The sequence below is a fragment of the Sapajus apella genome, unplaced genomic scaffold, assembly GCF_009761245.1.
Source record: "Sapajus apella isolate SASKATOON/1434 unplaced genomic scaffold, GSC_monkey_1.0 scaffold4, whole genome shotgun sequence".
Taxonomy (NCBI): domain Eukaryota; kingdom Metazoa; phylum Chordata; class Mammalia; order Primates; family Cebidae; genus Sapajus; species Sapajus apella.
The window spans coordinates 52,581,922-52,604,470 of record NW_022436944.1 but is presented as its reverse complement, the minus strand read 5'-3'; the positions used below and the strand labels follow the sequence as shown (position 1 = coordinate 52,604,470).

At 46.1% G+C, this 22,549-nt stretch overlaps 1 protein-coding gene across 1 annotated transcript; it reads right to left on the bottom strand.

Moving 5' to 3' along the window:
* Nucleotides 1-5,810: 5,810 nt before the first annotated feature.
* CCR4 (C-C motif chemokine receptor 4) lies at nucleotides 5,811-9,667 on the bottom strand. The gene is made up of 2 exons (XM_032268822.1): nucleotides 9,399-9,667; nucleotides 5,811-7,397 (listed from the first exon to the last, which is right to left on the bottom strand). The coding sequence occupies exon 2, from the start codon at nucleotides 7,344-7,346 to the stop codon at nucleotides 6,264-6,266; it is 1,083 nt and encodes a 360-aa protein (XP_032124713.1). The 5' UTR covers nucleotides 7,347-7,397; nucleotides 9,399-9,667; the 3' UTR covers nucleotides 5,811-6,263.
* Nucleotides 9,668-22,549: the final 12,882 nt, after the last annotated feature.

Genomic DNA, 22,549 nt, shown 5'->3' with positions numbered 1-22,549 from the left:
AATGCAGACTTTTGCAGTTACATTCAATACGAAAAGTTTTAATAAAGTAATGCTTGACTTAAAGCCCACCAGTATTTCTGGAACAATTCAGTCTATCTTTGAACTTGGTTACATAAAGTCTTATTAGAAGCACAGTGGGGATTTTAGAGATAGGGCTAGTGGACTTTGTGTGGTTAAATAGAAAACTGAATTGCCAGTGTAGTGTACTTGATTAAGAGATAGGGAAATCCACTCATTCAGTAAAAAGTGATTGAGCTTTGTGCTAGCTATTTTACTAGGCAGTTAGGTGGCCAGTATTTTTGGTGGAGTGAGTCTAATTCATGATTAAAAGATTGTTTCTCCTGAACCTCGATTTCTTGGAATAATAAAATCAGCCTTATCTCCTTTAAGAAGAGGGTAAAATGAGTGTCAATATATAAAAGCACTAGGATGTCTGATTTTCTTAAAGGGGAATTTGGAGCTATTAAATAGTAAGCTTTTAAGGGGTAAAGTATTGTGACCACAAAAATGGGTGGAGCTTATGTCTGGTTCATTGGAGTCAAGAAAGGCTGGAGATGGAGTGGACAGCCTCTGACTGAATGTAGGGGACAGGATCTAGGATGACAGGTGGTTGTGGCATGACCAAGAGTAGAGATGGGCTGTGACTGTAACAGGAATAAGGTGTGTAGGAAAAGATGCCTCAGGGCTGGGGACAGGCAGATTATGGGGCCAAAGTGAGACTGAGTAAAGGAAAGCAGAGGAGCCAAAGTTGAGGTGAGGTTGATGGTTAGAGGGTAAAATGAATGAAGGACACCCCCAGCACAGATTATGTCTCCTGATTTTCCTGCTCACGGGTCAGTTTCCATTTATGTGAGGTGCTCCCTTGTCCCCAGTGTGATCAGAAAGTCCCTGCTTTAGATTAGGATTCTGCAAGCATGCTCCGAGACTCTGAGATTAGCATGCAGGAGATTTAGTGGGAAGTCCTCTTGGAAACCATACTAAGGGCATAAAGCAGATTAGACAGTAGGAAAAGTTGAACAGCAATGTAGTTGCAACAGAGGCCTAAGCTAATCTTATGGCAGCTCTGGAGTAGCAATCCCAAATCTAGGCAAGGGGCAAGCGCTTGTATCTCCTCATTACCCAGTCACTGAATATGAGCTGCCCCCAGGGAGGACGATTCCTGAAGGGAAACCAGCTGAGAGCTATCTGGGCCAACATTCCTGTTACCTACTAGAGTGAGTGCTTCAGTCCTGAACTGGTGGGTGTGTGGATAGCTCCCTTAACGCCCTGGCAGGATGGCAGCTGATTCAGTCCATAACTCAAGGCTGCCACCTCTTAGGTCTGTACTTTTCTTTGGTCTCACCTTTCCCAACTTTGTTCCACTGCCCCATTCCCATGTACTTTACAAGAAATGCTACTGCTACTACCCCCCGACCACACAGTGCTCTCTGAACACCACTCCGCCTTTCAGATGCTGTTTCATCAGCCTAGAGAGCCGTTCCTCCTTCCCTTCATCAAAACATGCCTCTCCTACGAGGTCTACCTCTGGAGCTAATCATATTATGAGAATTTGAAATTAACCAACTTCTCCTCCTTCCTCTGGAGCCCCAGAGAATCTTTCTTGTGACTCTATTATCATACTTGCTGAGTCCTGTGTTTGTGTTTTCTTTTTTTTTTGAGATAGAGTCTCGCTCTGTCACCCAGGCTGGAGTGCAATGGCACAATCTTGGCTCACTGCAAGCTCTGCCTCCCGGGTTCAAGCGATTCTCCTGCTTCGGCCTCCCAAGTAGCTGGGACAACAGGCATGCACCACCACACCCAGCTAATTTTTGTACTTTAGTAGAGACAGGGTTTCACCATGTTGGTCAGGCTGATCTCGAACTCCTGACCTTGTGATGTGCCCACCTCAGCCTCCCAAAGTACTGAGATTACAGGTGTTAGCCACTGTGCCCGGCCTGTTTTCTTTATCAGACTCTGAATTCTGTGAATGGCAGAACTTACTCCTTTATTCCTTTATTCTTTCCATAAACTAGCAATCTGCTTGGCACAAAATAGACAACTATTACAACAGAAATACTTCCAAATTGTTATGAGAGTTTCTTGCAAGTAATCTTCCTCAAGGTCTAAAGACCCTTAGGTTTCACCCCGTATTATTTCTTCCCTGAGAAGCAGATGAAATTAATTTGTTTATTCAATAAAACTTGAGAGCCTACTATGGGACGGATGTTGGCTGGACTAGTTCCTATCATTCTTGCTGTTACTGTTGTTGACGTAAAATTCACATAATAGAAAATGAACCATTTTTAAATGTACACTCGAGTAGCATTTAGTACATTCACAACATTGTGCAGCCAGACTTCTATCTAGTTTCAAAGCATTTACATCACCCCAAAAGCAAAACCACTTCTATTGCTCCTAAGCAAATTACAGGCTAGGCACGTTGCAACAAGAGAGACATGAGTCTAATGTCTGAAAACTTACAGTTAAACTCATCTTTGTTTATAAATCACGCTGGCTGGCTGGGTACGGTGGCTCATACCTGTAATCCTGGCACTTTGGGAGGCCAAGGCAGGCAGATCACTTGAGGTCAGGAGTTCGAGACCAGCCTGACCAACATGGGGAAACCCCTTCTCTACTAAAACTACAAAAATTAGCCGGGTATGTGGCACACGGCTATAATCCCAGCTACTTGGAGGCTGAGTCAGGAGAATTACTTGAACCCAGGAGGTGGAGGTTATGGCATGCCATTGCAGTCTAGCCTGGGTGACAGAGCATGACTCCATCTCAAGAAAGAAAAAAAGAAAGAGAGAGAGGGAGGAAGGGAGGAAGGGAGGGAGGAAAGGAAAGGAAAGAAAAGAAAAGGGAAAGGAAAGGGAAAGGAAAAGGAAAAGGAAAGGAAAGGAAAGGAAAAGAATCATGCTGGCTTTCTTTCTATGGGTCTTTTGTTGAATGGGAAGAAACTTTCTTTTGATTGTTCTAAGAGGGTTATGGTTGGATGGCACCAGAGGGTCTACATTCCTGTCCTGAGGGGAATATTCTCTCCAACTTTGGAATAAGGGGAGCTCTGACTGACTTTGAGGAAACAAAAGACCTACCCTCAGGCGAGATATGACAGCCACTTGGATTGCACCTCACCATTGCTTGATCCAGCCTGTGATGGAAATGAAGGGACAGTAAAGCCCCTTTGACCAGTCTTTGACTTTTGGTGCCCTAAAGTTTCTGCCTCACTATGATTAAATGAATAAAATTAAAAGCTCTACCAGGAAAACAGAGGTAGCTTCTGATTGGGCAGATCCAAAACTCTCCTTTAGCTAAGACCTAAGAACACGGGTGCTTTATATTCTCATCTTTTTTTTTTTTTTCAATCCCTCTGAAGTATGTTTTACAGAAGAGGACACTGTGGCTAAGCGACAAAAGTAACATGCTCAGTCTAACAGAGGAATGCAGAGCTAGGATTTGGCAGATCGCAGCCCACCTCTGAGGTTTTCTTTTTTTTTTTTTTTTTTTTTTTTTTGAGACAGAGTCTTGCTCTGTTGCCAGGCTGGAGTGCAGTGGCACAATCTCGGCTCACTGCAACCTCCGCCTCCCAGGTCCAATCAATTGCCATGCCTCAGCTTCCAAAGTAGCTGGTATTACAGGCGTCCACCACCACGACTAATATTTGAATTTTTAGGAGAGATGGACCTAGGCAGGTCTCAAACTCTTGACCTCAAGTGATCAGCCCACCTCGGTCTCCCAAAGTGCTGGGACTGCAGGCATGAGCCACCATGCCCACCCCCTAATTTATTCACTGTCATCTCCAAGTATCCTACAGCAAGACGGCAACACACAACCCTACACGGAGATCGCAACAGGGAACACTTTGATTCCTCCACTTGGGCAAGTTCACGTCTCCTGCATGTGGCGGAGCAACAGCACATCAGCAGCTCTGATTCTCACCTGCGTCAAGAGATCTACCACAAACACGATCAAGAGAAAATGCTCTGTGGGGCTATATACAAGTTTATTTTATTTTCTATAAAGACAGCATCAACTTCCCTCTTTAAAATCACTTTTCTGAAAATAAATTTTCTAGAAATGCATTCTTTATAAATGTAGCACACATAGGAATGTATAAACATAACAGAAGCATTTTAAACTGGTTAACGCAGTTAACAGCTTGCAAGACAGGTTTTTGTTTTGGGAGGAATTGGAGGTCTCCTAGATTTTGTTGGAGTCTTTGCTGAATTAAGGCTGTAAGGGTGGAGATAGCAATTTATCTTAATAGTATAAAAGGATTAATTAAATAATTTAAATGACTTGTAAGGAATGACTGACCAAACTTGTGAGTCACCCAAAAGTTAAAAACTAGGGCCAATATTTTAAGAGAGAATGACATTTCACAATTTCATAATTTTTTAACAACCATTTTTATACAATGTCAACAATAACTTTTAGTTGATTATTTTTATTTCAGTTGATAGCAGGCACTTCAAAATAATTAAGGAGGTATTATCATACTTTATTAATCTCTACTTTTAATTATGAAAGAGTAGTTTATGAACAAGTAATAAGACCTTGGCTGGGCACCGTGGCTCACGGTTGTCATCCCAGCACTTTGGGAGGCTGAGGCAGGCAGATCACTGAGGTCAGGAGTTCAAGACCAGCCTGGCCAACATGGTGCAAACCCATCTCTACTAAAAATACAAAAATTAGCCAGGAGTGGTGGTGTGCATCTATAATCCCAGCTGTTCAGGAGGCTGAGGCAGGAGAATTGCTTGAACACGGGAGGCAGAGGTTGCAGTGAGCCAAGATCACGCCACTGCGTTCCAGCTTGGGTGACAGAGTGAGACTCCATCTCAAAAATAAAAATAAAAAATAAACAAGAGGCTGGGCGCAGTGGCTCACGCCTGTAATCTCAGCACTTTGGGAGGTCAAGATGGGCGGATCACCTGAGGTAGGGAGTTCGAGAACAGCCTGAACAACACGGAGAAACCCCATCTCTACTAAAAATACAAAATTAGCTGAGCCTGGTGGCGCATGCCTACAATCCCAGCCACTCGGGAGGCTGAGGCAGGGGAATCGCTTGAACCCGGGAGGCAGAGGTTGCAGTAAGCCGAGACTGTGCCATTGCACTCCAGCCCGGCAATAAGACTGAAACTCTACCTCAAAAAAAAAAAAAGCAAATAAACAAGTAAATGAACTCAAATAAATGTATTCTTGGCCTATGTATGATTTAAAATTTTTTAATATTCATCTGTTATAATGAGAACAAAACATGTCCACAAACAAATGTGAAACTGTCTTTGAATTTTCACAAGTATGTTTGGATTTTGAATGCCTTGTAGTTCATGTGTTTGGAAATCAGATCGTGCTAATGTCTTCATATCCTTATCCTTGTATCAGTATAAAAAGTTTGGCTTCAATTAACAAACAGATAACGCTTTACAATAAAGAATTGTGATCTGGTTTCATCACTTCGCTAATTGTTTCTTCATACATTTGGCTCAATGGAATATACTATACCTGAGATATATTATTAGAAAAAGAGTTTTCTGGCCGGGCGCGGTGGCTCAAGCTGTAATCCCAGCACTTTGGGAGGCCGAGGCGGGTGGATCACGAGGTCAAGAGATCGAGACCATCCTGGTCAACATGGTGAAACCCCGTCTCTACTAAAAATACAAAACATTAGCTGGGCATGGTGGCGCGTGCCTGTAATCCCAGCTACTCAGGAGGCTGAGGCAGGAGAATTGCCTGAACCCGGGAGGCGGAGGTTGCGGTGAGCTGAGATCGCGCCATTGCACTCCAGCCTGGGTAACAAGAGTGAAACTCCATCTCAAAAAAAAAAAAAAGAAAAAGAAAAAGAGTTTTCTATATTGTTCCACAAAAGCAAGAAATTAGAGCACCCATTTTCCACAGCAAAAGGTAGCCATTTATTCCATCAGCCAATGCTCTGCAATTCCCTCTGGAAAAACCCATCAGTTCAGGTTAGAAGGGAATGGTCTTTGCCTTGCAATATTACCTACAACTTCATTCAAACACTGCTCAGAGTTCTCCTCAGACTGACCCATTCCTGCAAGCAAGCCTGGTGTGAGGAAGGATGCCTTAGCCCAGGTGAGCCCTTGCCAGGCTGGACTTGTCCAGTGGGAGAGGAAACGCTGCCTGCAGGATGAGAAGCTGTCTTTCCACAGCGGGTGTAAGCCTTCCTCCTCATGCTGGTTCAGAAATCTCTTCCTGAAATACCATTTTAACTAAGCTCTCAATGTGGAAAGTCCATTGACTCTGCGTTTCACCTTTTCATTTTTCTACAGAGCATCATGGAGATCATGATCCAGGGTGGACTGCGTGTAAGATGAGCTGGGGGTGTCAGCAGAGTAAATCTGGAGGAGCCCACAGTATTGGCAGAGCACAAAAAGCCCCCTGCAGGTTTTGAAGAGCTGGAGGATGTACTTGCGAAACTTCTCTCCCAGAAAAAAGTAGATGATGGGATTAAGGCAGCAGTGAACAAAAGCCAGAGTTTCTGTGGCCTGGATGGCATAGTCCAGGTATCTTTCAAAGGTGCAGTCCTGAAGGACTTCTAGCTCCACCAGGGTCTCTAGGAAGAGCACAACGTTGTAAGGTGTCCAGAACCCAAGAAAGAGGACCACCACGGCAAAGATCATCTTCACCGCCTTGTTCTTCTTCTCGTTTTTACAGTGCTGCAGGGTCCTGATGATCATGGAGTAGCAAAACAGCATGACCCCCAAGGGGATCACCAAGCCCAGAATGTTGATTTCCAGGGAGCTGAGAACCTTCCACGTCGTGGAATTGAGAGAGTACTTGGTTTTGCAGTAGGTATGGTTGTGCTCAGTGTAACAAGTGCTGAACAGAAAGCCTGGAAGGGAGGCGAACACAGCCACTGACCAGGTAGCCAAACTGGTGATGACCCCAGAAGTCAAGGTCCTCGCCCTCAAGGAAAACACCGCGTGCACAATTGCCAGGTATCTATCAATGCTCATAAGCATGATGAAGAATATGCCACTGTAAAAGCCCACCAAGTACATCCAGGAAATGATCTTGCACAGACCTAACCCAAAAACCCACTGGTCTGCTGCGTAGTAGCCCCAGAAAGGGAGGGAGAACACGAAGAGCAGGTCCGAGATGGCAAGGTTGAGCAGGTACACGTCCGTCATGGACCTGAGCCGCTTGTATTTGAACAGGACCAGAACCACCACAGAATTTCCCAGCAGACCAAACACAAAAACCAAGGAGTACAGCGGAGGCAGGAAGAGCTTCCCAAATGCCTTGATGCCTTCTTTGGTGCAAGGCTTGGGGATACTTTCATACAGATAGTAATTGCTGTACATGCTTTCATCGAGGGTGGTGTCTGCTATATCCGTGGGGTTCATTTTTTAACTCTACAGGCTCCTCAAGGCAGGTCTGGGCCCAACCAGAAGAAGCTAATGAGGGGAAGAACAAAATAGTGTGAGAACAAAAATGAACCGAAGTGTTGCTAAATGCAGAGTGTGTTGTTTTGCTCCAGGTCTGTATATGCCCTCCCCAAGATGAAGGGCTTGATTCCTCGCAGGGCCCCGCAGCCAGGTGAAATAATTCTTGGGCTTTGGAGGCAGACACAGATGTGTTTCAGATTCCAGGTCTGCCACTCACTGATTTTCTTACCTCTCTTCTAGGAGCTTCGGTTCTCTTATTTGCAAGTGAGAATCATAAAACCTCGTTTTCAAGCAAGTGTTCTTCAAGGATGTGTTTCAAAAAGATATTTCATGATATGGGGCTACTGAGATCACTTTCAGGGATGACAAAATCAGTTGAGTGATACTCAGTCGCGGGTATTTTATATGCAGTTCGATGAAGATCATGATCATCGTGCAAGGTAGGCGCCAGGTGTGGTCATGGTCATCATCAAACTGCATGATGCAAAAATCAGTTGTATGCACAGAATCCTGCTAGAGTGGGAATGAGCCCGATGGATCTAGAAAACACACATCACAGCCAGAAATAAAACCCCCACTTCCCAACCACCTTCACTTCCGATCTAAACTGGCAGACAGAGGCTGAAATCTTAAAATTAATCACATGTTCACAGGTGTATCAGAGCAATTCAGCACTGATGGGCATTTGTACTCAAGTCCACTCCCCTGCTTCCTTGGAGAGGCTTTTGTGGCACCCTCACATTCCTCGTTAAAACCCTTTTCACCTTCGATCTCTCCCCCAACCCTCAGTATCACACACACAATGCCCAAACTGTGTTTCTCAAGAAAGAGCTTTAGAAGCCGGGTGTGCAGTGGCTCGCGCCCATAATCTCAGCACTTTGGGAGCCGAGGCGGGAGGATCATTTGAGCCAAGAAGTTCCACACCAGCCTGAGCAACACAGGGAGACCCTGTCTCTACAAGAAATTGTTTTCAAAGTTAGCTGGGTGTGGTGGTACATGCCGATAGTCCCAGCTACTCAGGAGACTAAGGCAGGAGGATCCCTTGAGCACAGAGTTCAGAGCTGCAGTGAGCTATGATGGCACCACTGCACTTCAACCTGAGCAGTAGCATAAAACCCTGTATCAAAAAAAAAAAAAAAAAAAAGGAAGAAAGAAAAGAAAAAGAAATAAAAGAAAAAATAAAAAAGGTTTGGTTTACTCCTGCAAATGGATACCAAGACGTGTTGCATTGCAGAGCCTCCAAGAAAGTTTGTTGAATGAATAACAATTCTAGTCTTTCTCCATCACTTTACCAGTGAAAATGAAAGGAATAAACAAGACTGAGGAGTTACGGAATTATCAGGAGAACAAAACAATGGGAGACACAGTAGGTCAGTGTCTGGAGTTCTTCTGTAGGCCTCATGTGTGTGGTATTTCTTGCCGGGGAGTCTCGCAAGAAGCAGACAAGTGTATGTTTTTTATGAAAATGATCTGCCGGGCAAGGTAGCTCATGCCTGTAATCCCAGCATTTGGAAGGCCAAGGCAGGCAGATCATGAGGTCAGGAGATCAAAACCATCCTGGCCAATATGGTAAAACCCTGTCTCTACTAAAATACAAAAAATTAGCTGGGCATGGTGGTGGGCACCTGTAGTCCCAGCTACTCAGAAGGCTGAGGCAGGGGAATCTCTTGAACCCAGGTGGCGGAGGTTGCAGTGAGCTGAGATGGCACCACTGCACCACTCCAGCTGGGTGACAGAGCAAGACTCCAACTCAAAAAAAAAAAAAAAAAAAAAGAAAATGATCTGTTTATCTAGGGCATGTGGACTCAGGCCAGATGTGTGCAGGAGAGTTCTACGTAAGTGAATGCCCATTAGATGAGGGCTTGGAGGTGTGGGGACAGGTAGAAGGCGTATGGGCTGCACGGTAGGTGCCGGTTGTGAGCCCTAGACGGCAAGGGGCTAAGCATCTGAGCCAGGTCCAGAAAGCAGTGTGTGACTCTAGGCTCTGAGAATGTTCCCGTCCCCCCTTACCTTGCTTTTCTGAAAGTGGCTCTGAGGAAGGTCTGTGAGACAATGCCAGGCTTGCTCAGGAAGCGCGGTGCTAAGAAGGACAGGTGCCTCTCAAGAGTCTGTGGCTTCCTGTGAGCACCAGCTCTCTCCTTTAACCAACTGTACTAACTTCAAGTGGGGTTTTTTTGATAGAATTAGGAAGCAGAAAATTATGATTATTAGTCATTCATTTCCCAAGACTGAAGGCCAGGAAGGTTTGTTCTCTGACAGGAAAAGATTAAGAAAAAAAATGAAATCAGCTTCTTTTTAAAAAGGAAGATTATTCGTTTTTTAAAAATGTATTTGTTGGTTTTTTTAAAAACAAGTTTTTTTTTAATGAAACGGTCTCACTCTGTCACCCAGACTGGTGTTTAGTGGTGCAATCATAGCTCACCGTAACCTTGAACTCCTGGGCTCAAGTGATCCTCCTGTCTCAGTCTCCTAAGTAGCTGAAACTACAGGTGCGAGCCAGCATGCCTGAGTAATTTTATTTTTTGTGGAGATAGGGGTCTTGCTATGTTGCCCAGGCTGATCTTGAATTTCTGGCCTCAAGCAATCCTCCCATCTCAGCTTCCCAAAGCACTAGGATTACAGATGTCAGCCACTGCTTTTTGGCTTTTCCGGTTTTTTTTTGTTTTGTTTTGTTTTTTTTAATTTCAATTTAACTGGCCACACGTGTTGACAATGATCTCTACATTTAACTGGCCACGTGCAGTAGCAATGATCTCTACATTTAACTAGCCACATGCGGTGGCAATGATCTCTACATTTTGGATCAGCAATCTGTTAGTTTCTCATCATGGATGATGAGAAAGTTTCTCATAACCTCAGCTTTTTGTCAACTTTCAGATGTTTCCCTGTGTTTTGACAGCTGCTTAGCTCTTTGGTTCAGCTTAAAAGCGCCATAAAGCCGGGCATGGTGGCTCACGCCTGTAATCCCAGCACTTTGGGAGGCCGAGGTGGGCAGATCACAAGGTTAAGTGTTCGATACCAGCCTGGCCAACATGGTGAAACCCTGTCTCTACAAAGAATAAAAAAATTAGCCGGGTGTGAGGACATGTGCCTGTAATCCCAGCTACTCAGGAGGCTGAAGAAAGAGAATCGCTTGAACCTGGGAGGCAGAGGTTGCAGTGAGCTGAGGTCTCACCACTGCACTCCAGCCTGGGCGACAGAGCAAGACTCCATCTCAAGGGAAAAAAAAAAAGCCATAAATATAATTCTTTCTGAGGAATTGGCATAAATAGGAACTAAAACACTGAGGGAGAATGGTGTTAGGCAACCCTTTTTTTTTTTGTCATTATCACTTCCCTCAAGGAGTCTTTTGAGACTTTCTTATCCTAACACTCCCTTGTAAAATTTTAATGCTACGGGCATACTGCATATCTGTTTATATTGTGTATGTATACCTGTGCTTTTTACATAAAATGAGTAAGAATTTTTTCTCCCTTTGAGAGCCAAGTTTTACCTTTGGGCAATATCGCCTCTACTGGGATTGCACGAGGTAGAGGCACTCAGCTTAGCTTCCTTGCCCCCATGAGGCACATAGCAATATCTGGAGACATTTCAGCTTGGGGTGAGACGGAGCTGCTACTACTGGCTTCTAATGGGTAGAGTCCAAGAATGCTGTTGAAGTCCGACGATGCACAGAAGAGCCCTCCACAGCAAAGAGTTATCTGGCCCTGAAGATCAATAGTGCTGAAATTGAGAAACCCTGCGCTAGAGCAATATTCCCAGAGTCTGAACTGTTGAACCAGATTCATAGATAGCTGTGGGAAGTAGAAATGTTCCTTTTTAAAGTTTCCTTTCTTGTTAAATCATAAGTGTGCTAACAACTTTGTTAAGCCCTATCCCATGTGGCTGTTAGACATGCCATGCTTACAATCACGTAGTATATTCTATGTCCTTGTACTTTAATCAAGTATCTGTGCTGGACATGCTCACAGGCATGTCCCAGCTCTCCACTGCCTTTACCTGTTTAAAATAGTTTTTTTTTTTTCTTTTTTTTTTCTGGGACGGAGTTTCGCTCTTGTTACCCAGGCTGGAGTGCAATGGCGCGATCTCGGCTCACCGCAACCTCCGCCTCCTGGGTTCAGGCAATTCTCCTGCCTCAGCCTCCTGAGTAGCTGGGATTACAGGCACGCACCACCATGCCCAGCTAATTTTTTGTATTTTTAGTAGAGACGGGGTTTCACCATGTTGACCAGGATGGTCTCGATCTCTTGACCTCATGATCCACCCGCCTCGGCCTCCCAAAGTGCTGGGATTACAGGCTTGAGCCACCGCGCCCGGCCTTAAAATAGTTTTGTTAGCCAATTGGATTTTTTTTTTTTTTTTTTTTACAAAATGTGATTTTACTACCTCTAATTTTAACATCAGGCACTTCAGAACATCTAAAAAAAACAGATGTTTCAAAAAAGTTTAGCATTGTCCACTACATATAGAGTAGTGAGTAATAAAATGCACACAAAACAATGGCTAGAATATGAAAATGTCTTCTAAATATGACCAGTCTAGCATAGAGCCTTCTTCTCCTCCTTCTCAGGTCTTCCAGCCCCACATCATCTAACCCACTGAACAAACGTGACATATTGCTTCCAGAAGCCATCTAACAGCTCCATTTCCAAAAGTCATTTACAAAAGACATGTATTTTCTATGATTTCTTTTAAACAAATGAGAATTTACAAGATGTGTGGCTTTCTAACTATCACACGTCGGCAACCTCTTTACATCTACAAGGGCTAGATGTGACACATGTTTTCTATTAAAACGCTGGGGTGCAGTTGAGAGCAGCTTTTTCATATTATATACACAGGCCTTTCATAAACGGCCAGTAAATCCTCCCAGAGGGTGGTGGGCATTTCCAACGGGCCAAACGTGGCCTGTCATTCTACCGGTTCTCTCTTCCGACAGCAAGGTCCGGTAGAATGAAGACTAATCCCCCATGGCCACTAACTGTTCCACCCGTCGTCGTTCGGAACTTCACTCACCTCCCAGGCCTGTTAAGGTCTTTGTCCGTTGTCGTCGGGACTAGGTAGATCTCGCCCGATGTGGACAGAGTGGTCACTGAGGACCCGGATCTGCACAGCTCCGTAGCCTAAAGAGGCGGCCAAGCCTGCCTGCGTCCTTAGGCCGCCTTCCCAGGCCCTCCATGACCTAACAGCTTCCGCTACGTGGCATTCGAGCGGCCGCCACGTTTCCTGGCTCGCCACTTCCGCCGCCGCAAAGGCGTTGCATCCGGGCAGCCCGGCTGGGGCTTCGTCGAGGCCCGGCACAGTTGGGCCGGGAGACCCAGTGGCCATCGGGGTCCGGGCCGGGGTACGGGCTGGGAGAAGCCGCCGCCGCCATCAGTCACCAAAGTAGGGTGGGGTAAAGAGGTTGGCCACGGCTTCAAGGCCTGGGCCTGGCCAGTGGGCAGCCACAGCGGAGGCCTCCAGTGTCTGAAGGGCAGAGGGCACGGCCTGTCCCGGGGCCCGCCAGCTCACGCACCCGCCGGGGGCCAGAGGGCCTGGAGGACCCAGGGGGAGCTCGCCGCGCTCTGCCTGTGGCCGCCAGCCAATCGGATTTTAGTTTAGATTGTGAGGTCTGGCTCCAGCCAACGGAGATCAGACACAGAAGTAAGGACAACACCGCATGCCTAAGGGGTAAATTTGTGTGTGTTCCTTCATTCATTGTACTCTCCTGGCAAGTCTTAGTGCTCATTTTTCTTTGCGGCACCGAGCATCTGTTTTCAACATCTATTTCCAACAATTTTCCCATTTCTGCAAAAGAGAAATGGGAACCGGTGGTCAGGTAGGTCTGGGGAACGCTGGGCTTGGCTTCAGGTTAAACACAGTTCCGGCCGGGCGTGGTAGCTCACGCCTGTAATCCAAGCACTTTGGAGGCCAAGGTGGGCGGATCACCTGAGGTCGGGAGTTCAAGACCAGCCTGACCAACATGGTGAAACCCTGTCTTTAAAAAAGCAAACAATAACAACAAAAACACACAGTTCCATCCTGCAGTGCTTCCTGGAGGCCTTCCAATGCCGATATCACCCTGATCCTCTGGAAGGAGGATTTGCAATGAAAATCTCCCACATGCATTAGACCAGCTAATCTACGCTCATTATACAGAGTAATTTATACAATGAACATATTTCCAGAAACACGGGGCCTGAAGAAGATTCTGTCATGAAATTATAAACTTTTTTTTTTAGACGGAGCCTTGCTCGGTCACCCAGGCTGGAGTGCAGTGGCGAGACCTCGGCTCATTGCAACTTCTGCCTCCCAGGTAAAAGCGATTCTCCTGCCTCAGTCTCCTGAATAGCTGGGATTACAGGTGCGCTGCACCATGCCCAATTAATCTTTGTATTTTTAGTAGAGATGGGGTTTCGCCATGTTGTCAAGGCTGGTCTCAAACTCCTAACTTCGTGATCCGCCCATCTCAGCCTTCCAAAGTGCTGGGATTACAGGCATGAGCGACATGCCCAGCTGAAATTATGGACTTGAGGTACAAATTAGACAGCTGGCAGGGGGTAAAGTGTGAAGGGCAGGAAAGCACATGCCTTGGCAGGTGCCTGGACAAGTTCATCTGAGCACACTGCCTACCTCTGAGCACACTGCCTACCGTGTTAAGGTCCTAGAACGTATTCTGTCTAGAGGTCCAAATCATCATAAATGAGCATTGATCCATGTGAGTCTATAGCTGATCCCTGGAGAGCCAGTTAGTGCTCCCCTGACTGAACCCAGCCACGATGTGACATGCATCCTGGTCCCAAGGGTGAGGCAGCATGTGAGCTTCAGTGCCGCTGCTGGTTGAGAAGACTTGCTTTGAATCTGAATTCGGATCTCAGTACCACCACTTACCAGCTGTGTAAACCTCAATTTTCTCATCTGTAAAAAGGGATGGTTATACTTGAGGATTGTGTGGGAATTAAATGAGCTAATGTTTGCAAAGCATTTAGCATGGTGCCTGATACATACAGGTGTTCAACAATGCACTAGCAGTGAGTAGAAATTAGTAGTATAAATACTATACACAGGAATAGCTTCCTCTCTTGAAATGGCCAAGCCTAGCGTGTGCCCTTGGCCATTGCTGGGATCCAAGGAAATATCTGGATTTAGACTTGGTGGGCCACATTCAATTTCCAAGTCAGGGTTCAGATTAAAAGCAGGTTTCAGCCGGGCGCGGTGGCTCACGCCTGTAATCCCAGCACTTTGGGAGGCCGAGGCGGGTGGATCACGAGGTCAAGAGATCGAGACCATCCTGGTCAATATGGTGAAACCCCATCTCTACTAAAACTACAAAAAATTAGCTGGGCATGGTGTCGCGTGCCTGTAGTCCCAGCTACTCAGGAGGCTGAGGCAGGAGAATTGCCTGAACCCAGGAGGCGGAGGTTGCCGTGAGCCGAGATCGCGCCATTGCACTCCAGCCTGGGTAACAAGAGCGAAACGCCGTCTCAAAAAAAAAAAAAAAAAAAAAGTAGGTTTCAGATTTTCAAGTTGCAGAGGTTACTGCCCTGGAGACAAGTCTTCAGATTGGCAAAGTAACATTATTGTCCTGGAGAAACACTAAGTAGGTGTCCCTTCAGTAGGAGTTTCAAAATTAAACAGCCAAAAAAAGGACCTCAACCCCTAAAAAGAATCTTTTTTTTTTTTTTTTTTTTTTTTGAGACAGAGTGTTACTCTTTTCACCCAGGCTGGAGTGCAATGGCACAACCTCAGCTCACTGCAACATCTGCCTCCCAGGTTCAAGGGATTCTCCTGCCTCAGTCTCCTGAGTAGCTGGGATTACAGGCATCCGCCACCACGCCCAGCTAATCTTTTGTATTTTTAGTAGAGATGGGGTTTCACCATTTTGGTCAGGCTGGTCTAGAACTCCTGACCTCAGGTGATCCGCCCGTCTTGACCTCCCAAAGTGCTGGGACTACAGGCATGAGCCACTGCACCCGGCCTCATTTTTTTATTAATGCCCATTTCATAGATGGAGAAGTAGGAACCCAGAGAGGGGAGGTGGTATGCTCAAGGCAACCCAGCCAGCCAGCGACACTGTCAGGGCAACACTCACACTCCCGACATTTTCATGGACACATGTTCCACTAGGCTTAATTTCTGAAACCTGAGCAGAGAGGATCAGGCCAAAGAAAAGACTCAAGCAAGCCTACCCCAAACCACGATGGTACATATTACAGCGCAGGCTTCCAACACGGAGGAAAGCTGAAACATGGGACTATAGCGCCCTCTGGTGTACCAAGCCTTATCTCAAGGCCAAAGACATCAAGGTCCAGTCCCCAGGGTCTGGCACCGTACCAACCGACAGGGACAAGCATATCTGAAATTGTACCTTCAAGAGGAGCGCCACAGGACTCAGCTGCAGAGCTGTGGCGATTAAGCCTTCAAATATGTTATTTACAGCTCAAAATGAGAGAAGCCTGCCAGGCTGGGCCACGCCAGGAGTAACAGGGACAAGGTAACAATGAGCTGGGCCAGTTATGGTAGTTCACACATGTAACTGCAGCACTTTGGGAGGCCGAGCCAGGTGGATCACCTGAGGTCAGGAGTTCGAGACCAGCCTGGCCAACATGGTGAAACCCCGTCTCTACTAAAAATACAAAAAATTGGGCCGGGCGCGGTGGCTCAAGCCTGTAATCCCAGCACTTTGGGAGGCCGAGGCGGGCGGATCACAAGGTCAAGAGATCAAGACCATCCTGGTCAACATGGTGAAACCCCGTCTCTACTAAAGCTACAAAAAATTAGCTGGGCATGGTGGCGCGTGCCTGTAATCCCAGCTACTCAGGAGGCTGAGGCAGGAGAATTGCCTGAACCCGGGAGGCGGAGGTTGCGGTTGCGGTGAGCCGAGATCGCGCCATTGCACTCCAGCCTGGGCAACAAGAGCGAAACTCCGTCTCAAAAACAAAACAAAACAAAACAAAACAAAAGAATCGCTTGAATTCGGGAAGGGGAGGTTGCAGTGAGCCAAGATCGTGCCACTGCACTCCAGCCTGGGTGACAGAGTGAGACCCTGTCTCGAGAAAAGGAAAAGAAAATAATAGCGCCGTGTTGAGCCACACGGTGGGGCCGCGCCCTGCAGCAGCCAGGCTCTCAACGCAGAAAAGCGAGCCTGCTTAGAAACAGCGGAGGAGCCCTGCGCCAGCCCCTGAGGGTTACTCCTTCCTCAGAGCCCCCGACTGTCAAATACTGTCCCTCCCCTCCCTTAAGAGCAGATATCCTTTTCTCCCTCTTCCTTCTCCCACTTCTGCCACTTCCTGGACACTCCCACATCAACACAGCCCCCGGCCCTGCTCAAGTATCAGCGCCACGGGGTTAAGGGCTGGGATGTACTAAGCCTTCCCAAGCGCCAGATGGCAGTGTGGAGCGGGAAATGAACCACGAATGACTTCACGTTGGCACTGTGGTTCTCACTGCATTTGGGCATTTGGACATTCCAAAGAACATTCCAAGATAAGTGATACTTAATGTGAAATTTAGTTTTTGAAAAGTTTTTTTAGAGAGACGGTATCTCTGTCACCCAGGCTGGAATGTAGTGGCGCAATCACAGCTCACTGCAAAGTCAAACTTCCTGGGCTCAAGTAATCCTCCTGCCTCGGCCTCCCAAAGTTCTGGGATTACAGTCATGAGCCATGTGCCTGGCTGAAATTTAGTTTATTTTGATTCAAAATATTTTCAAAGGCCAGGCTCGGTGGCTCATGACTGTAATCCCAGGACTTTGGGAGACGGAGGTAGGTCGATCACCTGAGGTCACGAGTTGGAGACCAGCCTGGCCAACATGGTGAAACCCATCTCTACTAAAAATTTAAAAATTAGCCAGACATGGTGGCTTGCGTCTGTAATCCCAACTACTTGAGAGGCTGAGGCAGGAGAATCACTTGAATCCGGGAGGCGGAGTTTGCAGTGAGCCAAGATCGTGCCATTGCACTCCAGCCTGAGCAGCAGGGTGAGACTCGGTCTCAAAAAAGATATATAGGTGGGGCACGGTGGCTCAACCCTGTAATCCCAGCACTTTGGGAAGCCGAGGTGGGTGGATCACAAGGTCAGGAGTTTGAGACGAGCCTGACCAACATGGTGAAACCCTGTCTCTACTAAAAATACAAAAAAAATTAGCCAGGTGTGGTGGCGTGCACCTGTAATCCCAGCTACTTGGGAGGCTGAGGCAGGAGAATCACTTGAACCCAGGAGGCAGAGGTTGCAGTGAGCGGAGATCACGCCACTGCACTCCAGCCTGGGCAACAGAGCAAGACTCCATCTCAAATAAATAAATAAATAAATAAATAAATAAATAATGTAATATTAATGGTACTTAAAATGAGATTTTAGAACAAAATGACCTTTTTCTTTCTCTGAAAATATTTATAACTTAATATAACAAAATATCACAAAAATCGTAACAGGAACATCTTATCAAGCCACAGTGTGTCTCTATGTGTGTGCCTAAGTATACACATACCTTTGAGAACCAAAATAACTCATGTGGACAATATTTACAACACACAACAAGCTGATGGAATCCGTGCATGTAATAAAGTGTATCACAGCACAACAGTATGTCTCAATTATAAAACCCTTCACCTACCGTCGTTTTAGGGTCCAGACTCATTTCTTGTATGAGACATGAACACATATTAAAAATTCTAAGATATGCCGGGCACGGTGGCTCATGCCTGTAATCCCAGCACTTTGGGAGGCTGAGGTGGGCGGATCACTTGAGGTTGGGAGTTCATGACTGGCCTGACCAACATGGAGAAACCCCATTTCTAGTAAAAATACAAAATTAGCTGAGTGTAGTGGTGCATGCCTGTAATCCCAGCTACTCGGGAGGCTGAGACAGGAGAATCATTTGAACCCCGGGAGGCGGAGGTTGCCATTGCACTCCAGCCTGGGCAACAAAAGCAAGACTACATCTCAAAAAAAAAAAAAAAAAAAAAAAAATCTAAGATGTATTTCTTTGGGTCTCCAGGTTTACTAAAAAAGGAAAAGAGAGATGTCATTAATTACTGCGTGCTGGTAAATAATCCCTCTTGCATATAATTGAGAAATGCGATCAATTTGGTTAAGGTTCAGTCAAGTTGAATTGTGAAATTTAAGAAAAATGTGAAATTGTTCACATTTCATTGTACAATATCAAAATCTCGCTGTATGGCCTGGCGCGGTGGCTCAAGCCTGTAATCCCAGCACTTTGGGAGGCCGAGGCGGGTGGATCACGAGGTCAAGAGATCGAGACCATCCTGGTCAACATGGTGAAACCCCGTCTCTACTAAAAATACAAAAAATTAGCTGGGCATGGTGGTGCGTGCCTGTAATGCCAGCTACTCAGGAGGCTGAGGCAGGAGAATTGCCTGAACCCAGGTGGCGGAGGTTGCGGTGAGCCGAGATTGCGCCATTGCACTCCAGCCTGGGTAACAAGAGCAAAACTCCGTCTCAAAAAAAAAAAAAAAAAAAAAAAAACTCACTGTAATAGTTTTTTGTTACTGTTGTAACAAACTACCACAAACTCAGTGGCTTAACCAACATGAATTTGCCATCTTACAGTCTGGCAGGCAGAAATCAGTTTCACTGGGTGTTAGTAGGGCTAGTTCTTTCCAGAGGTTCTAGGGAAGAATCTATTTCCTTGTCTTTTCCAGCTTCCAGTTGCCACTTACGTTCTTTGGTTCACGGCCTCTTCCTCCAGCTTCAAAGCCAGCAGCGTAGCATCCTCTCTCTTCTCCTAACTCATGCCTTCCTTTTACAAGGACCCTTGTGATTACAGCTGGCCCATCCAGACAAACCAGGATAATCTATCTCAAAATTCTGAATTTACTGACATCTGCAGGTTCCTTTGGAATGTAGCGAAACACATTCACTGGTTCTGGGGATTAGGATATGGACATCCTTGGGGACCATTATTCTGCCTACCACATGGCATTCAGTAATGTCACACTGATCTCATCAGAAAACTCTTCCTGGCAAGTTGTCATATTTATGGTAGCAGATACAAATTTTCCTAGATTATAATTTTTGCTTTGAAGCTCAAATTTTATCATTAGCTGCAAACATTATCAGTTGTTTCACTTGAAAGGACAAGCTCATTTTATTTATTTTCAATAAAATATCTACCAAATACTTTGTTTAAAGAATCATAAAAGAGCCTGGTGTAGTGGCTTATGCTTGTAATCCCAGCCCTTTTGGAAGCCGAAGCAGGTGGATTGCCTGAGCCCAGGAGTTCAAGGCCAGCCTGGGCAACATGGCAAAACTGCATCTCTACAAAAAAATACACAAATTAGCCAGGCATTGCGGTGCATGCCTGTAGTCCCAGCTGCTCAAGAGGCTGAGGAACGAGGATCGCTTGAGTCCAAGAGGCAGAGGTTGCAGTGAGCCAGGATTCCCACCACTGCACTTCAGCCTGGGTGACAAAACCAGACCCCATATCAAATTAAAAATTCATACGTGGTTTGTCATACTTTCAAGCAAAATGGAGTTCCATGTGGATTGAAGGGTAGAGAGGACAAAATTGTTTTTTTCTACTTTATCAAAGAGACTATTACTATTACAGACAAGGCCTTGCTCTGCCACCCAGGCTGAAGCGCAGTGGCACAATCATAGCTCACTGTAACCTTGAACTCTTGGGCTCAAACGATCCTCCTGCCTCAACCTCCCGAGTAGCTAAGGACTACAGGTGCATGCCACCACACCCAGCTAAATTTTTAAAATTTTTTTTGGGGGGGTGGGGGGGTCTTGCTACGTTGACCATGCTGGTCTTGAACTCCTGGTCTCAAGTGATCCTCCCGCCTCGGCCTCCCAAAGTGCTGATATCATAGGTGTGCGCCACCACGTCTGGCCCTGCAAAGACATTAAGTAAAACCGGTTCTGGGAGTACACAGCAGTGAAGAGTACATTTTTCAGTAGAGTTTGGTGGTGGTGCCTTGATTTGTCCAAAGATTCCCCGTGGTTTTACCCACCATTGCTTTACACCATCAGAGCAAATATCAACAGAGTGAAAAAATAAAGTTATAGTCTTGTCAGGAATACAATTTTGATATCATGGATTCTCAGGAAGGGATCTCAGGGACCTCTTTCACCCCATCCCTGCCAGGATCCATAGACCACATTTTGAAAATTGCTGTTTTAGGGAAATCAAGCCTGCCAGCAGATGGCAGCAGGTACAGCAACATTTTCTAATTTATAGTGACCATTATTTAGAAAATTGATTTCATAGGCCAGGACTCACATGCCTGTAATTCCAGCACTTTGGGAGGCCAAGGCAGTTGGATCACGAGGTCAGGAGTTCGAGACCAGCCTAGCTAACATGGTGAAACCCCTCTCTACTAAAAATACAAAAATTAGCAGGGAGTGGTGGCACATGCCTGTAATGCCAGCTACTCGGGAGGCTGAGGCAGGAGAATCTCTTGAACCCGAGAGGCGGAGGTTTCAGTGAGCTGAGATCCTGCCATGGCTGGTATATGTCACCACACTCAGCTAATTTTTATACTTTTGTAGAGACAGGGTTTAGCCATGTTGCCCAGGCTAGTCTCGACCTCCTGAGCCCAAGCAAGCCTCCCGCCTCAGCCTCCCAAAGTGCTGGGATTACAGGTGTGAGCCACCACATCCAGCCAATCCCACAGTGGTTATACTTTGAACTACTGTGCCTGGCCAATAGTGTCCTTTAATGCACAAAAAATTTAAACTTTAAGGAAGTCCAAATTATCTAATTTATCTTTTGTTCTCTGAGCTTTTGATGTCATATTCAAGAAAACATGGTCAAATGCAAGGTCTGACCCCAATTTTAACCCATAGCTTTATGTGGGTCTGAGCTCCCTAATAATGGAATCCATGGCCGGGCACGGTGGCTCACACCTGTAATCCCAGCACTCTGGGAGGCCGAGGCAGGCGGATCACCTGAGGTCAGGTGTTTAAGACCAGCCTGACCAATATGGTGAAACCCCATCTCTACTAAAAATACAAAAATTAGCCGGGCGTGGTGGCAGGCGCCTGTAATCCCAGCTACTCTGGAGGTTGAGGCAGGAGGATTGCTTGAACCTGAAAGGCAGAGGTTGCAGTGAGCCGAGATGGCATCACTGCACTCCAGCCTGGGTGACAGGGCAAAACTCCCTCTCAGTCAATCAGTCAATCAATAGAATCCACTAGTTCCTCATCAGAAGTCACTGGGAGTATTTCAGACAGCGGTCATTCTTTGTCGTGGTAAGTATACTTTGACTGTTTCCCACGGGGGATCCCTGTGACTACTCAGGTCTGAACCATCTCATCCCCAGTAGACGGACGGCTTCGGGCATCTGGGATTCCTATCTCATGGATCTTGAATCTGTTTCAGGGGAAATGAGCCATTTTCCTCTAGGCCTGCAGAAGTAGACCCTGTCCTGGCAGCAAATATTCTGACTCCCACTAGCCAGAGACACCAAGGCTATTTGCATAATTCAATATACTTTACCCATATAAGTGAAACTCTTCTGGGATGAGCCTGGAACCAAAACCTGGGGCCAGTCTGAGGGTGGAAAGAAATATGGTGCAGTTTTTAGTCCCCTTCCCATCCTTGGTCCTTTTGCCACCGGGACCACGCAAAGGACTTGTTGACTCAGGACATTTAAATCCAATCCTGGACACTCAACACTGGGAAACATGCTACTAACACATGAGAGCAGCTCGCTCCAGTTTCCAGGAATCTTTTTGATTTGGGGCAAGTGGTCTTCAAAGAATGGGGATAACGAACATATAGAACGGCCCTGGAACTTTGTCTCAGGTGGAACTGGGTGGATGGAATTGGGAATTGGAAGATTAGGTGCAGGGATGGGTAATTAACAGATAGACAGACAGATAGACAGATGATAGATAGATAGATAGACAGATAGATAGACAGATCTGATCTACCGTGAAAGCACTTTCTGCTTTTCTTTCTGTGCATTTCTTCCTCTTTCTGTCCCTGCCCCTCTTCTTTTTGCACATCACAATGAAAAAAAGAGGAGAGAGAGAGAGAGACTAGGGTATTTCTCCTTTGAACCATCTATTTAAAATAACTAAATTCGTGGGTCGCAATGGCTCACGCCTGTAATCCCAGCACTGTGGGAGGCCAAGGCAGGCAGATCACCTGAGGTTAGGAGTTCGAGACCAGCCTGACCAATATGGTGAAACCCCATCTCTACTAAAAATAC

Bases quoted from the DNA above. Each gene is read 5' to 3' on its own strand.
- CCR4 (XM_032268822.1), bottom strand. From the start codon at position 7,346: ATGAACCCCACGGATATAGCAGACACCACCCTCGATGAAAGCATGTAC.